The sequence below is a fragment of the Cavia porcellus genome, unplaced genomic scaffold, assembly GCF_034190915.1.
Source record: "Cavia porcellus strain 051 isolate PalLab524CR breed Dunkin Hartley unplaced genomic scaffold, mCavPor4.1 scaffold_11, whole genome shotgun sequence".
Taxonomy (NCBI): Eukaryota; Metazoa; Chordata; class Mammalia; order Rodentia; family Caviidae; genus Cavia; species Cavia porcellus.
Window position 1 is genome coordinate 29,555,646 of NW_026947494.1, and position 13,531 is coordinate 29,569,176.

The window sequence follows — 13,531 nt, forward strand, 5'->3', positions numbered from 1 at the left end:
GCAGGAAGTTACGTAAGCAGATAGGTTTTTTTTTTTTTTTTGAGGAAGCTTGGAATATCAGAAAAGAAGAAAGAATACAGTTAACAAAAATACTAATAAATACAATAGTATTTCCTTTACCTTTTGAGAAGTTTAGAAATTTAATCAAAAGATGTATTGCTATTCTGATGTTTTAAAAATACAGAAAGAAAATACATAATACACTTTAGCAAACAGCATCTGAGCATACACACTCTTTTTAAATGCCCATAGAAGTTCTATACAAATCCTAGCCCATAGATCACACCTCAATAACCCCTGACCAGAATGAAATGAAAATGGAAATCAGCAACATGAAGATGAAAGAAAAAAGTTGTAACATCAGGAATTCAAGAACACACTTCTAAATTATCTTTGGATATGCAGTATGATTTTTAAAAATATTAACAATTACAGGACACTCATTAAATATAAAGCATATATAGATATAAGTAGGTACATTATTCAAAGACTACTGAGGAAAAGCAAATGGCATACCTCGGATTTTAAGACCCAGTTAATTAAACTAAAAACTGTGCAGTCTAAAAGGGAAAATATTTAATCATTGTGTCATTGATGTGATAGCATTCTGTCCTTGCTTGCTTTAGTTTCACTTAATAATTACTTCACTGCACTAGGTTGATATACAAAGTAAGTTGATGGAACTCAGATCATTACAGAGTGGAACGGCTAGTTCAAAGGTACACATGAACCTTAAGAACTTTTAGTTAACACCAAAGGAAGACACTCAGCACAGAGGCTAGAGAACAGGTAGTGCTTTATTTTTAGCACTACGTGTTTGCAGTACATAATGATTACATTCATCGTGGGAAGTTAGAACATGTCCACCACACGTCTCGATTAATTTCACTTCCCCTCTCCCTCCCCTTCTTCCACTCCGCCAGCTCTTGGCCACCTTCCCATTTTCAAAGGCCACTCCTGTTCTTACCAAGGAACCGCAGTGGGTTAGAGGGGACCAGCGAAGTGAGAATCTTGAGAATCCTGGGCAATAACAAGGAAGCCAATGTTCTTAAGACTAAAGAAGCAATTTTAAAAGCCTTCTTGCCTTTGCCATTTTAGGTTTGTATCCTCATATTCTTAAATGTGAGGATTTTAAAGGTCAGATTTTTTTCCCCAAAATCTATTGAAGTCACAAAAGCCTAATAACTTCTACAAATGTCATAGTAGAATTGTTATAGAAAGGAAATGTTAAAAAAAAAACTGTGAGGAGGAACATGGGCAACTTTTAGACTTTTTACAGCCTTAAAAGTGAGGAAGACAGAAAAGAGATCCCGAATTTGAAAGCAATCTCACTGCACAGTTTCGTAAGCAGGAAAATTGCTGGGTGTGTAACCACTCAACACTAGCTCTCTATCTCTTTTTCCAGGTCCTAATATTTCCAAATCTATTTTATATCTGTGAATTTGTCAGTTCTCAGTACCTCGTGTAGGCAGTATCATACAGTATTTATCCTTTTGTGCTTGGGCTTCTTTCTTAGCATGTTTTCCTCAAAATTCTATTAGAATAAAATATCAATTTCAAATTTTAGATCAATTTTCCTCCAGGACTGCTTTTTAGTCTTATCAGTTCTGGTTGCCTCTTAGCCATTCTTTAGACCTCAGTTTAGCTATCATTTCTTCAAAAAAGATTTCCTGAAACAGGTTAATTTGAGTCGTTGTTTTGCCGTTTTCCATATCACAACAAGATACCCAAAACTCACATTGTAACGGAGCCGTTTGTTTTGACTGATGGTCTCAGTCCATGGTTGGCAGGCTCCAAGGCAAAAACTAGTTGGCAGAGGGACACAGCAGAGGAAAAGGTACTCAACCCAGGGCAGCCAGCAAGTAGAGAGAAAAGGGAAGAGCGGGGAGTGAGATGCACTTCTGCAGGTCACATCTGCTGTGACCGCCTCCACCCAGGCTCTGTCTCTTACCCACATAGTAGGCTACTTCACTCAGTGGATGCATCCGTGGAAGAGTATCGTGCCCTGTGTTTCAGTCATTTTCCAAACACAAGAGACTTTAGGGCAACGGATCGCAGCCATAACAATAATACTGTTATGTTTTCCTATTGTGTAATTTTCATTCAGAACTCTCATTCGATTATGCAATTGCTTTTGACTTTTTTCCCCCAAGATCGACTCTATTAGGGTAGAGATTACCCTTGTTATTGCATCCCTAATAGCTGTTAAGTCTAGAAATTAGGAGATCTGAAAAAATGCATGTGACTTAAAGCCAAAGGTCCCTAGACTTACCTATTCAGCAGACATGTGTCTAACATAATGAGTACAATTAAAAAATTAAGGTTCTTTAATTTCCAGTTCTGATATCAAATGACTTTATAATCATAGGACATAATTTTGGTGTTCCACAATCAGTGTTATTTTATGCAAACTGCGCAGACTGAATGCTTTTCAAGGACCCTTAAGATAACTGTTGATTTAAATGTTTTATGTAATTTGTTACAGAAACAGAAAATGTATTTTGGTATTATTGCTCTTGTAATAATCTTTAAAAATATTCTAGTTATTTCTAATGAAAGTGTTGATTACTTAAATACCATAAAAGACTAAGATTTAAAGTATACATTTAAAGTGTAAGCATTGGTTTATCTATATTTTTTTATGCTTTTTACAATAGCCTGATTCCATTTAAGATGATGCATGATTGGAAGGAACTGTTTTTTCATGGAAAGCCCATATATGAAAACGTCTCTATTAAGTATATCCCTGATAAGCCCTCTGAAGAACAACTTACAGAAATGGATAAAAGAAACTTGCTAGATAGCAATGATTATGAAGAATACAAGGTACATACTAATATGAAATAATTAGAAAATAATATAATAAATTCTTTTTCCTTAACAGTAATTCTATGGTATTCTTTTATTTCATATCTCTTAATGAAAATAGTTTTTTGTTTACATTTTTCCTTGGGTTAACTTGTAAGTATAACCTATTATTTTTGATGTCTAAACTGAAATCTAATTTCTTCATAATTTATTACTTATTGTCCTAATAAGACTAAAGAACAATCTGGAAAAAAATATGCATTATATATTTTTTGGGAAGCTAGATTTCAGCATTTTGTAAAAGGAAAAATGATTCAATCCAATTATTTTGCTGGTAATTAGTAAATACTCAATGAATGTTGGATGCTAGAACGAATAATTTGAATCAATAACAATGAATAAACAAAAGCATAAAATAGCAGTAATATGTGAATGTTAAAAGTTTGTGGTAAAAATTTAAGGAAAGAGCATGAATTGTGAGAAACTAAATATACACCATATTTTAATTGACTGGTTCTACATTTATCACTAAGAAAACTGTTACTTATTTAGGGTTGACTAGAACCTTATGGAATATAGACAGATTTTTATTTTGTATGGTGGGTAAGCACATCTAGTATATCAACCTAAGGTTGCCACATTGTAGAATGTTTTAAAAAGGTGAAACTATGTTATTTCTTCCCACTGTAAATTAAAAAGTCATTTTTAATCCACAGATTAAACTTATTTATTTGACAGATTTTGCTGGTTCATGGGATATTTGTCTCTAAGTTGTTTCTCAAGTAGCTTAAACTACTTTTTGTTGTTCTCATAAATCAAGAGACCTAGTAAGCCATATCTTATCAAAGATTTGTCTTTCTAACTACTTCTCTTGTTTGGGAAATTGTTACCACAGGAACATGAATGTCTTACCCACATCCTGAAGTCGCTGGTGCATTTCTTTTGCAAGAAATTATGAACTTTTGTTAGGAGATTGTGAATGTCTAGCAATGCAATTTATTTTGTTTAGAACTTTCACTGTTCTTTTAGATGTGAAAATTAGGATTTCTGGTATGTGTTTACATGTCCTATTCCTTTTAGCTACATAATGGAAAATATGGCATATATAGATTTTAGGATATACTTTAAAGTGTTCTATTATCATTCTGTGCTTTAGGATCTTATGCCCTTCAAAAACTTGTGCTAAATATCCCTACGTATAAGCAAAGAGCTTTCACAAATGCTTTCACAAGTCTTTCACAATAAGAGCAAAATGAAAAAGGAAATCAAAAAAATTAAGATGGGTTATGTGTGTGTACCAATGCTCCAAGGTGAATTTAATCATTATGTATTGAAAACAGGTATTGATAAAATTTTCAAAATTTAGAAATATAAAATGGGTGTGTTGGTGTAACCCTGTAATTTCAGAGCTCTGGAAGTTTGAGTCAGGGGATCCATGTTTGAACCCAGTCTGGGCAATTTAACAGTTTAGTCCCTGTTTCAAAATACAACATAAAAAATGGTCTGGGGCCATGGCTCAGTATGTTTCTTCCTCGAGTTCAATTCCTAGCAAAATGAATAAACAAATTTGTAAAATATATTTTCTGTTTTAAGTAGCCTATAGCAAGGGACAGAAGGATAATACACCTTGATTTAGCTAATAACACAGTTGCCCACATTTATTATTGCTTAATTTGTTAAGGATTGTATTGTTTCAAGTAAATGCAGAAGTTAGAAATAAGTTTTCAAAAATTCACATTCTTAACGTACTGCATAGGTGTCCTACCTACCATCTCTAAAGAACTGAGAACTCCCAGATTTTAGCTATTTCTTTTATGAGTCTATGCTTTTAGAGTTGGCTAGCATGCTTACTACTTAAATTTTTATACCTAGAAATTGATGTAAAAACTACTTTTGCTTATGTATGTATCATACGTAGCTGCAATTAAGCTGTTTCTTAGCAGCATTTGCTAAATCAGCATGCAGCACACTATTTATGAAATGGCTATATGTGAGGAAGTTCTGACCCAGAATGATGAAATTAGAAGTTTCACTGCTCTCTTCCTAAGAATGAGATGACAGCATCAGCATAGAGCAGCAGGGCACTGTTGGATAATTCCCAGGCAACTGTCATAAGCCAAGAACAGTGAGTAATTCCATAGAGAGCAGTGACGGGCTTTGAAACCCCATGGCTCATGAGTTTCAGGCTCAGCCAGAAGGCCCACCCAGCTCTTCCAAGCACATCCAGCATGACAGCTTCACACGGTAGCTGGTAGTTTCTCGGTTACACAGTAAACTTTACACAGTGAATCTCAAAGTCCTCCACATGCAATTCCTTTCCATGATTCTTCCTAACACATGAGTCATTGTCCATAACATTTTTTTCATAAACTGTTTACTAGCAGTTATCTATTGAATACATTTAACAGTCACAGACAGCTTTTGGTATCAGCAGATTCCACATCTGCCAAGTCAACAAATCACACATCAAAAAAAAAAAAAAATGTAATTGCCTCTGTACTAAACCTGTCTCTCAGCTTTATTCCCCAGTACAGTGTAACAAGTGCTTATATAACAGTTGGAGGACATTAGATGTTACAAATACAGTAATTTAGAGAAGATTTAAAATATACAGGAGGGTGTGCATAAGTCATATGCAAGTATATAAATCCCTTTTCATAGAGACTTGAGTATCCATGAGTTTTGATATTCACAGGCAGTCCTGGAACCATCCTTCATCGATACTTAGAAAAGACTGTACTAAAAATTGTACTAAAATTGCCTATGCATAAATGAAAAATAGTTCACAGATACAATTTCAGACTCAGATTTTTGGACTCAAATTTTTGTCTCTACGTAACTATCCACTGCACGCTCACAGTCAAGTTGTACATAATTACAGTTCCTCATTTGAAAGAAGGATGTTTTGTTTCTAGCACATCATCCGTGTTGTTGCAGTTAGTTGGACATATTTAACTTCAGCTGTTTTTACTTTTAGTGTTTAATTTCATGATCAGCTGAGTTTGTGGTAGTTACTGGATTATAATTTTCTACTCTTGGACTTAAAGCCATGTTTGTATGTTATGGCTTCACGTCTGTACTCCTGCTACCGCAGCACATGTATACTTACTCACCCCCAAATTTGTGTATGTACTGACAATGTCATCACGCCTTTTCCCACTGAACAGAGATATAAGATGAAAGGGTTATGTAGTTGTTTATCTTCCTACTTGTTTGACTGAAAGACTGTAGACATCATCTTGTTCTTCATCACTCCAGTCTGTGTTATTGATCCACTGACTTTACAAACTCAATTTCTGACAGTAGACTTTCTTTCCCACATAGTTTTTATCTTGTTCCCTGACACCCCAGTCACTAACCCAAGTTTATAATTTATTAATCAGTTCGCTAAAAGGGAGAATGTCGACTTGAAGTCTGAATCACTTATGACATCAAAGATAACCGAATCAGGCACAGTGATAGTATATGAACACAAACAGTCTTTGGATAGATCACTAGAATTTTTCATTTAAAAGGTACACAATATTCCACTGAAATACATTAATCAGACTGCCATAATGAAATACTATAAATTAGTGGCTTACGCAACAGGAATTTATTTTTCATGATTTATTTTTCACTGGAAATGTAAGATGGAGGTGCCAATCACTTTGGACTGTCAATGAGGGTACTCTTTTTGGTTTGTACTTGGACACCTTCTGGAGAATCTTCACAGGCTAGTGAGAAGCAGGGTCTTGTTTCCCCGGAATCTGAAAGTCTGGCAGAAAGATGTGGCCAGGTAGCTAACCAAATCCTGCCCTGGCTGGAATTCAAATGATTTAGCAAGGCTACCTCATTTGGTAGGGTCATTCCATTATGGAAGGTGTTCTGAAATCTTGAAACTGGGCCAAATATAAAGCCCTTCCACAGCAGCTCCTGGCGTTTGTTTGTACTTCAGATAGTAACCCACTCCTCTGTGTATTGTTAAAAGCCCTACTTACAGTTAAATTTTTCCCACTGAAACCTAGCAATCAAACACATCCCATACAGTGTTTAGAAACCCTATCAGAGCTGGCCGAATCCTATGGTAAGTGGTACTCATGATCAGGCAAGTTGTAAAACCACCTTTTCTACTCCTGAGAATTCTATGTAATTGTCCTGAATTTCTAAATCTGAATTATAAATTCAGGCAGTATCTTCAGATTGTCTCAGGGTTTTGGAATTGTCGGAGAAGACAAAAACTGGGCAGAGACAACAAAGTAAAGAAACACTAAAAACTGCGAAGATTAACTTTACTACTTCATTCTGGAGCAAGTTTTTCCTGAGCACCAAATGTCCTGAGTGTAGAGACTGGAATATTGTCGCTCGCTAACTTCTCTGCTATTATAACAGAAGATACACCCCACCCCACCCCCAACCCCACCCCCGCGTCCCGCACCGTACCTCCCCCCCGCCCCAGCCAATATACTCCAGTTTCTTAGTTGCCCAGTAATAGTTCCAGTTATGGTCCCTGTTACTTTTGTCTCTTAGAAACAGCTGGTCATTGTGATGCGTAGCCGGTCACTATGATGCATATTTTAAGAGCCAGTGCCTGATTGACAAGCCATTCTGCCTCTCTACTTCCTGCTTGCTTATTCCTTATAAATCCTAGACTGCCAGAGATCAGGTGTGATGTTTTGGAATTGATCCCAATCAGTGCCCTTCGATGTAAAAAAAAAAAGATCTTCCTCCAAATCCTAGGTGCTCGGTCTGTGTTTCTGTTTGCCATTGTATTATCTTTGTATTTCTCTGTGATTTCATTTAATTTCTAGATGTAAAACAAACTAAACTTGATAAGTGTGCTTTGAATTTCCTTACTAAGAGTCATCTCCTTCATCAGGAACTTTATCAGTGTCAGTTATGACTAAAAAATCAAGAGAAATTTATAGGTTGCCCAATGGATTGAATGTTATAAATTGTCAATTAGGTAATATCTGATTAAGTCAACATTTTCCATTCAAGTTATTTAAGTGTTACTTAACAAATTATATAATTTCCCACTCATTAATATTTTTCCCATGGATATAATTTAACCATTGATCGGTCTATTGTCTTTTATGAGTAAAACTTTAATAGTTGTAACTTATGTTATTTAGAAGATTTATCAAAATATTTTACGATTGTACAAAAACTTTTTCTGATAGCATGATATAAAATATAATATCCCTCCCTGCATCTCTTGGTAACTTTTCTTTTGCAAAAAAATCTTATCTCCATATTTTTCTATTGTCTTTCATTTTGCTATGTAATTTATTTATAGTTTGGATTTTTCAAGTAAGAAAAACCATGTGATATTTAAATTTGTGCATCTAATTTATTTTACTTAACATTATGGTTTCAAAGTATATTCCTTTTCTTACAAATGACTTACGTCTATCATTCTTTATGGCACAGTAATACCCCTTGCATACCAATATCGTATTTCCTTTATCCACTCAAATGTTGATGGGCCATAAAGTCTACTTCCAACGTTTAGCTTTATGAGCTGCCCTGATAAAATGTTTAAAACCAGTCTTCAAAGACAAAATTTAGTAATAGTTGTGTTCAAAGAGGAGTTAGACAGCTGAAGGTATGTTTGTGAGGATTAAAACTACCAAAAATGGACATATTTGACAAGAAAAATAGCCTGCAAGTCTTGAATAGTTAAAGTTCATCATGATGAACATAAATGCAAATACCCACTCAATGTTTAAGTCTGGTAAAGGCTAAAATGATCCCTGCTGCTGTTACTACCAGTTTAAACCTTAGGGGTATTTCAGGTATCATAGACCTTAACTCTTCCTTGCTTTGGAGAGCGGTGTGCCAAGAAGCAGCTGCAAAATGAAAGCAGTTTGAATGTCTTCCTGTGAGAGAGCTGTGTTGTGTTGCACTGGCTACAGTTTAAAAGGAGTGTAGATTTATTGTGTGGAGCTACTAGCTATGGAGTTTCTTGAGCCATTTTATTAGAAGCCTCTGCCCAAAATTCTTTAGGTTCTATAGCACAATAGTCTGTTGGTGGGTTGCATCAAATATAAGTAATACGATTGCATTTTAGGAAAAACCTAGTGAACTAGAAGATGTCAAAAAGAGTATGTGTGGTCTCCCTTTTTACTGTTTATAAGGAAAAGGTACATATATTATCTTTCATTACAATAACTTCATTGTGGATTCTCAAAACTAGCAAACTGGGATGATCTAGAGGTATCAATCCATAGTTCTAGTGATCCATAAAGACAAACAATGTGTCACGTGTATATTCACACTAGTATTACCACCTACAAAAGCTACATTTGAATGTCATTGTGAGTGCATTTGATTCTGGCTGAATAGTTGTAGATTCATGTGATGTATGAAGATGGGAGGAATAGTATGGTTCATAGGATTTAGAATTCAGGTTCTGGAAAGGTCAGTGTAAGCCAATAAAAACTGTATTAGTGAACGTTTGATTATGGGAAGAAGCTGTTCACTGTTGTACTTTTATAGAATAGACAAGATGATGTTTCTTGAATAGACAAGAACTCACAGGGACAGACTGATCTTTAGTCTTGCAGTTACACTTTCTCAAAAATGCTTACTAGCCAGGCCTTGCGGTGCATAACTATAATCCCAACAGTTTGGGATATTGAGGGAGGAGGATCACAAGTTTACACCCCACCTGGGTAACTTAGTGAGTGTCTTAGTGAGACCCTGTCTCAGAATAAAAATTAAAAATGTAAGCCTGGATGTGTATTTCAGCGTGAAGGACCTAGGCTCCATCGCCAGAGGGGGGAAAAAAGGCCTACTGCAGACACTGCAAAAATATTAATAAAATAAAGGCATCTTAGCAGCATTTCCCTATACATCCTTGAAAGTTTAAAATAAATGTAGTGGCATGAAGTACAGCCACACGCAGAAAGTTTTGTTGATAAATACTTTGTATTGTCCACTATTGGTGTTAGCCTTTTTTGTCAGTCATTTTTTGGGAGAGATTAACACAACTTTTATTTACTTTTAGCAAGATTCTGTCCTCATATTTAAAGCAATTTTTTAAATCTTCTATAAATGTTTATTTTTTAGTTTATTAGCACCGGTGTATTATATAATACGTACATTCCTTTAGGTAAGCAGGCACGTGTAAATAACACATCTAAACTCCCTTCACATTCCCTCTCCCTTCCCTTGCCCCCTCCATCCATTCTTTGATCCCCTTCCATTTTTGTGCATTTTTAGTAAAACCATTTGCATTCTTTGTGTGGTTGGTACATCTAGATGACATAATCCTATTTTTGTTTCTCATCCCTATTCCCATCCTCCTCCCCCACGTCTTGATTCCCTTCCCCTTTGAAAACAATCTATTGCCGTAATTCCTATTATCTTTTATATGCTTTATATGTCCTAAAACTAATGGTCAGATGTCTGCTTATTAAAAAAGAGTAAAAGATTATATACTTCTGATTATATCTATTTAAATACTAAACATATAAAGTGAGTATGTGTAGAAATTTCTGGTTCGCCTTCACAATGAGCTAGGAAAGTCTCCTTAGCTCATGTAGTTAAACTACTCTGAATTTTCCACTTTTCTCAGCTTGTCTCATATCCTTTTCATTGATTGCTGTTCCTTCACAATGTTTACCTTAGCCTTTATCCTCAGTCTTTGCTTAGAAACATCATCTGTCATCTGTGTATGTAACATGATTCTTCTCCAGGTGTTCCACCAAATCCTATATCTGCTCATCTCCTCGGGGCAGGCTCCAGCTGTTTTCTAAACCTCAACGTTCTGTTCTTGTCACAATGTTCTGTTCCATTGTACTAGGAGACAGTCACAAGCTGTAGTTAATTAGGTCATCAGGGAGCGCTTTATTTTGATTCCTTTGTGAGGAAGCGTGGCTTTCTGACCAGTGCTGTTGAATGTAATTTCTCTCACTGGGCAGAAATGTGTATGCTCTCACCCTCCTGTGTGGCACCATCACATGCCTCCAGCATTGCCTAAGAACTTAAGTGCTCATTGCTCAGTGGTCACATAGGCTACTTACCCAAGCATTGTTTCATTTAATCTCTACAACAGTTCTGAGATGTATTATCACTATAATGCTTTGAAGACCAGGCACTGACAAAAGTGCAGAGCAAGCAAGTAGCAAAATTTTGTAGGAACCCTTGTCATCTGAATTATAACTAACATTTCTCTCCTTAGAAAGGGTTCTATGACTGCATAACTGAAAATCATTGACATTGGCAACTTCCACTTCAGCTAGGCCTTGGGATTAGAGCCTGGTTTAAGTTTCCTTATTTGTTTAGTTTTGGATTGGCTGCATTACATAAGATAATTATCATTTGTCTAATTTGAAGTACAAACAAAGGAAAATATAATACTATAGGAATTATGCAACTCATTCAGTATTGAAATATTTTCAATAACAGATAATTATGCATAGAGCTACTACAAAAATGTCATTAAATTAAGATAAAAATCTTTTAAAAATAAAAGGTAGTTTTATAAAAGTTAAAATCAAATACAAATATATTTATAGAATAATAAGTTCTACCAATTAGAAAATTTACTATGAATACTTTGGTTGTTGTTTGCTTCAAAGAATATTATTTTATTTCTGACATTGCCGTATCAGAAATGTTGGCATTGAACTAGATAAGGCATCGTTAGCATTTATCTAATTTAATAATTTATATTCTGAGCAAGTATTTTTGTCAGAACCTGTATATGAAAAGAATACTGACAAAAGAATAAGCAAGATGTAGTCATGTGTCTTTTGATACAAACAATAACTGTAGAAGTATTATTTAAAAATGGCCAAAATAGTATGAAGTGATCAATGATTAACACAAGTTATATTTATGTCAAGATATTTAGAAAAATCGCTCTGTGTATAATGAATCTGTCAATTTAAGTGACTTTATTGAATTAGTGAAGGGCTAATGATGTAACATGAAAATCTTTGTGTAAGAGAAAGATGTGACTTGGTCATTACTTAGTGAGGTAATACTCATAAATCTCATACCACTTACTTTTCACAGTCCTGACATGAACAGACGGCATTCAAGTTTGTGATTCAATTTGGTCAATTCAAAGATGGACTATTTTCTTTTAAAGGAAATCTCATCTAGAACACGATTAGGAAAAGAGATAAATCATACACACATAGCCAAAACAAAGAGACCTACTTTTCTTCTTTAAAAGAAAAAACAACTGCCTTAAAGCAAAGCAGGCAATCTAGGCTGAAGGAAGTTGGCCGGTGATATGTAAAGAAATGCTAAGCCTGCTGGTCGTACTGGTGCACGCTGCAGTCAAAGTACCTGCAAGACTGAGGCAGCAGGATCACAAGGCTGAGCCAGCTTGAACAATTTGGCAACTGAGACCCCATGTTAAAGGTTAAAAATAAAAATGAAAGGGCTGGGGATGTAACTGGAGAGCAAAGTTCCTGGGCTTCATCCCTAGCACAGACAACAAGGACAAAAATAAAGTACTTTATCTTTTGTTTTTGTTCTCTCTTTGGTTGTCATCAAAACATACATTGAAGAGGCAGCTCAATGTTTTCCCCAGTTGCTCATGTTTTTCTACCCTCAGTATTAATTTTTGGACTGCGAAGAGTAAATGAAGATGATTGGGGACAGCTGATATATATTAGGGGAACTGCTAGTAACTGATCATTTTGAAAAAATTTGGAGTAAACTTACAAAATTTCAACCAGTTAATATGTATTGGAATTAATAATTTTCAATATTCCAATATCATGTATAAGTTGACATTTCTCGGCCACTTGAACCATTATGTTGAATTTTTTTTGAAGAGGAAGAGTTTGATAAACAGGTTAAAATAATCATAAAATACATTACAAATTTTACATATATATACATATATATTTCTCTGTTCTCTTTCTGATAGGTTGTAGATTAAGTAATAAATCACAAGTTGTAGACTGAATGTAATGAAATTGTCATATATTCTTGTTACCAAATATATTCTATATGTACAGGATATAATTTTTAAAGGTTTTTATGAGACTTCAAAAATGGCATTTTATCTAATACTTTAATCACTTGTTTGTATCTAAATTTATAAATCTTAATTTTTATCTCATAATTCTTCATTTTTTATTATATAGCATTCCTATATTAACAATTTTGGATGCTTTAGAAAATAAAAATAAAATATAATACTAACTCACTTTCCCAAGAATAGTAGATAAGAACTCTAATTCAGTCTTTTTTGTTCAGCAAAATATGCTGCATCAGTGTTTCATCCGGATACCATTTACTATTCTACATTGGAATATTTCTTCATAAGCTTATTGGACATTTTATTCTGCTTTGTTAATTTCCTGTTCATATTTTTTGCCTTTTTGTTTTTTTCTCTTATTATAGCTTTTTATATACTAAGATTCTAACCTGTTGATAAACATATATACCTATATGCAGATACTTTGCCTTGTCCTTTATTTTAATGTGTGTGTTTTTATGGTGTGTCATGCATGTTGTTTGTGCAACTGAAGATGTGTGGAAGATTTTTTTTTATACAAACAAATTCGGCAGTTTTTGTTTTTTATTTGTGGTTTCCAGCTTTGATGTTAGGCTTTCAAATCATCCTGCAACACGTAATTATCTACTCAAATTTTGATACCATTATTATTTTTTTGCATCTTTTATTCTTCTGGAACTTATTTTCATGAAAAGAATATTTAACTTAATTTTGCTCCTACTATATGACAAGTTCTCCACATGCAGTTGTGAAATA

General features: G+C 34.5%; 1 protein-coding gene across 4 annotated transcripts in view; it reads left to right on the forward strand.

The window, feature by feature from the left end:
* Positions 1-13,531, forward strand: part of Spef2 (sperm flagellar 2) — a 164,677-nt gene that overhangs the window by 46,788 nt on the left and 104,358 nt on the right. For all 4 annotated transcript variants that reach the window (XR_010050435.1, XM_063258063.1, XM_013152903.3 and 1 more), the window contains exon 9: positions 2,658-2,826. Coding sequence is in view for 3 of the 4 variants with exons in the window: in XM_063258063.1 (XP_063114133.1) it covers positions 2,658-2,826 (169 nt within the window). In the remaining variant the exon portion in view is untranslated. The remainder of the gene's footprint in view (positions 1-2,657; positions 2,827-13,531) is intronic.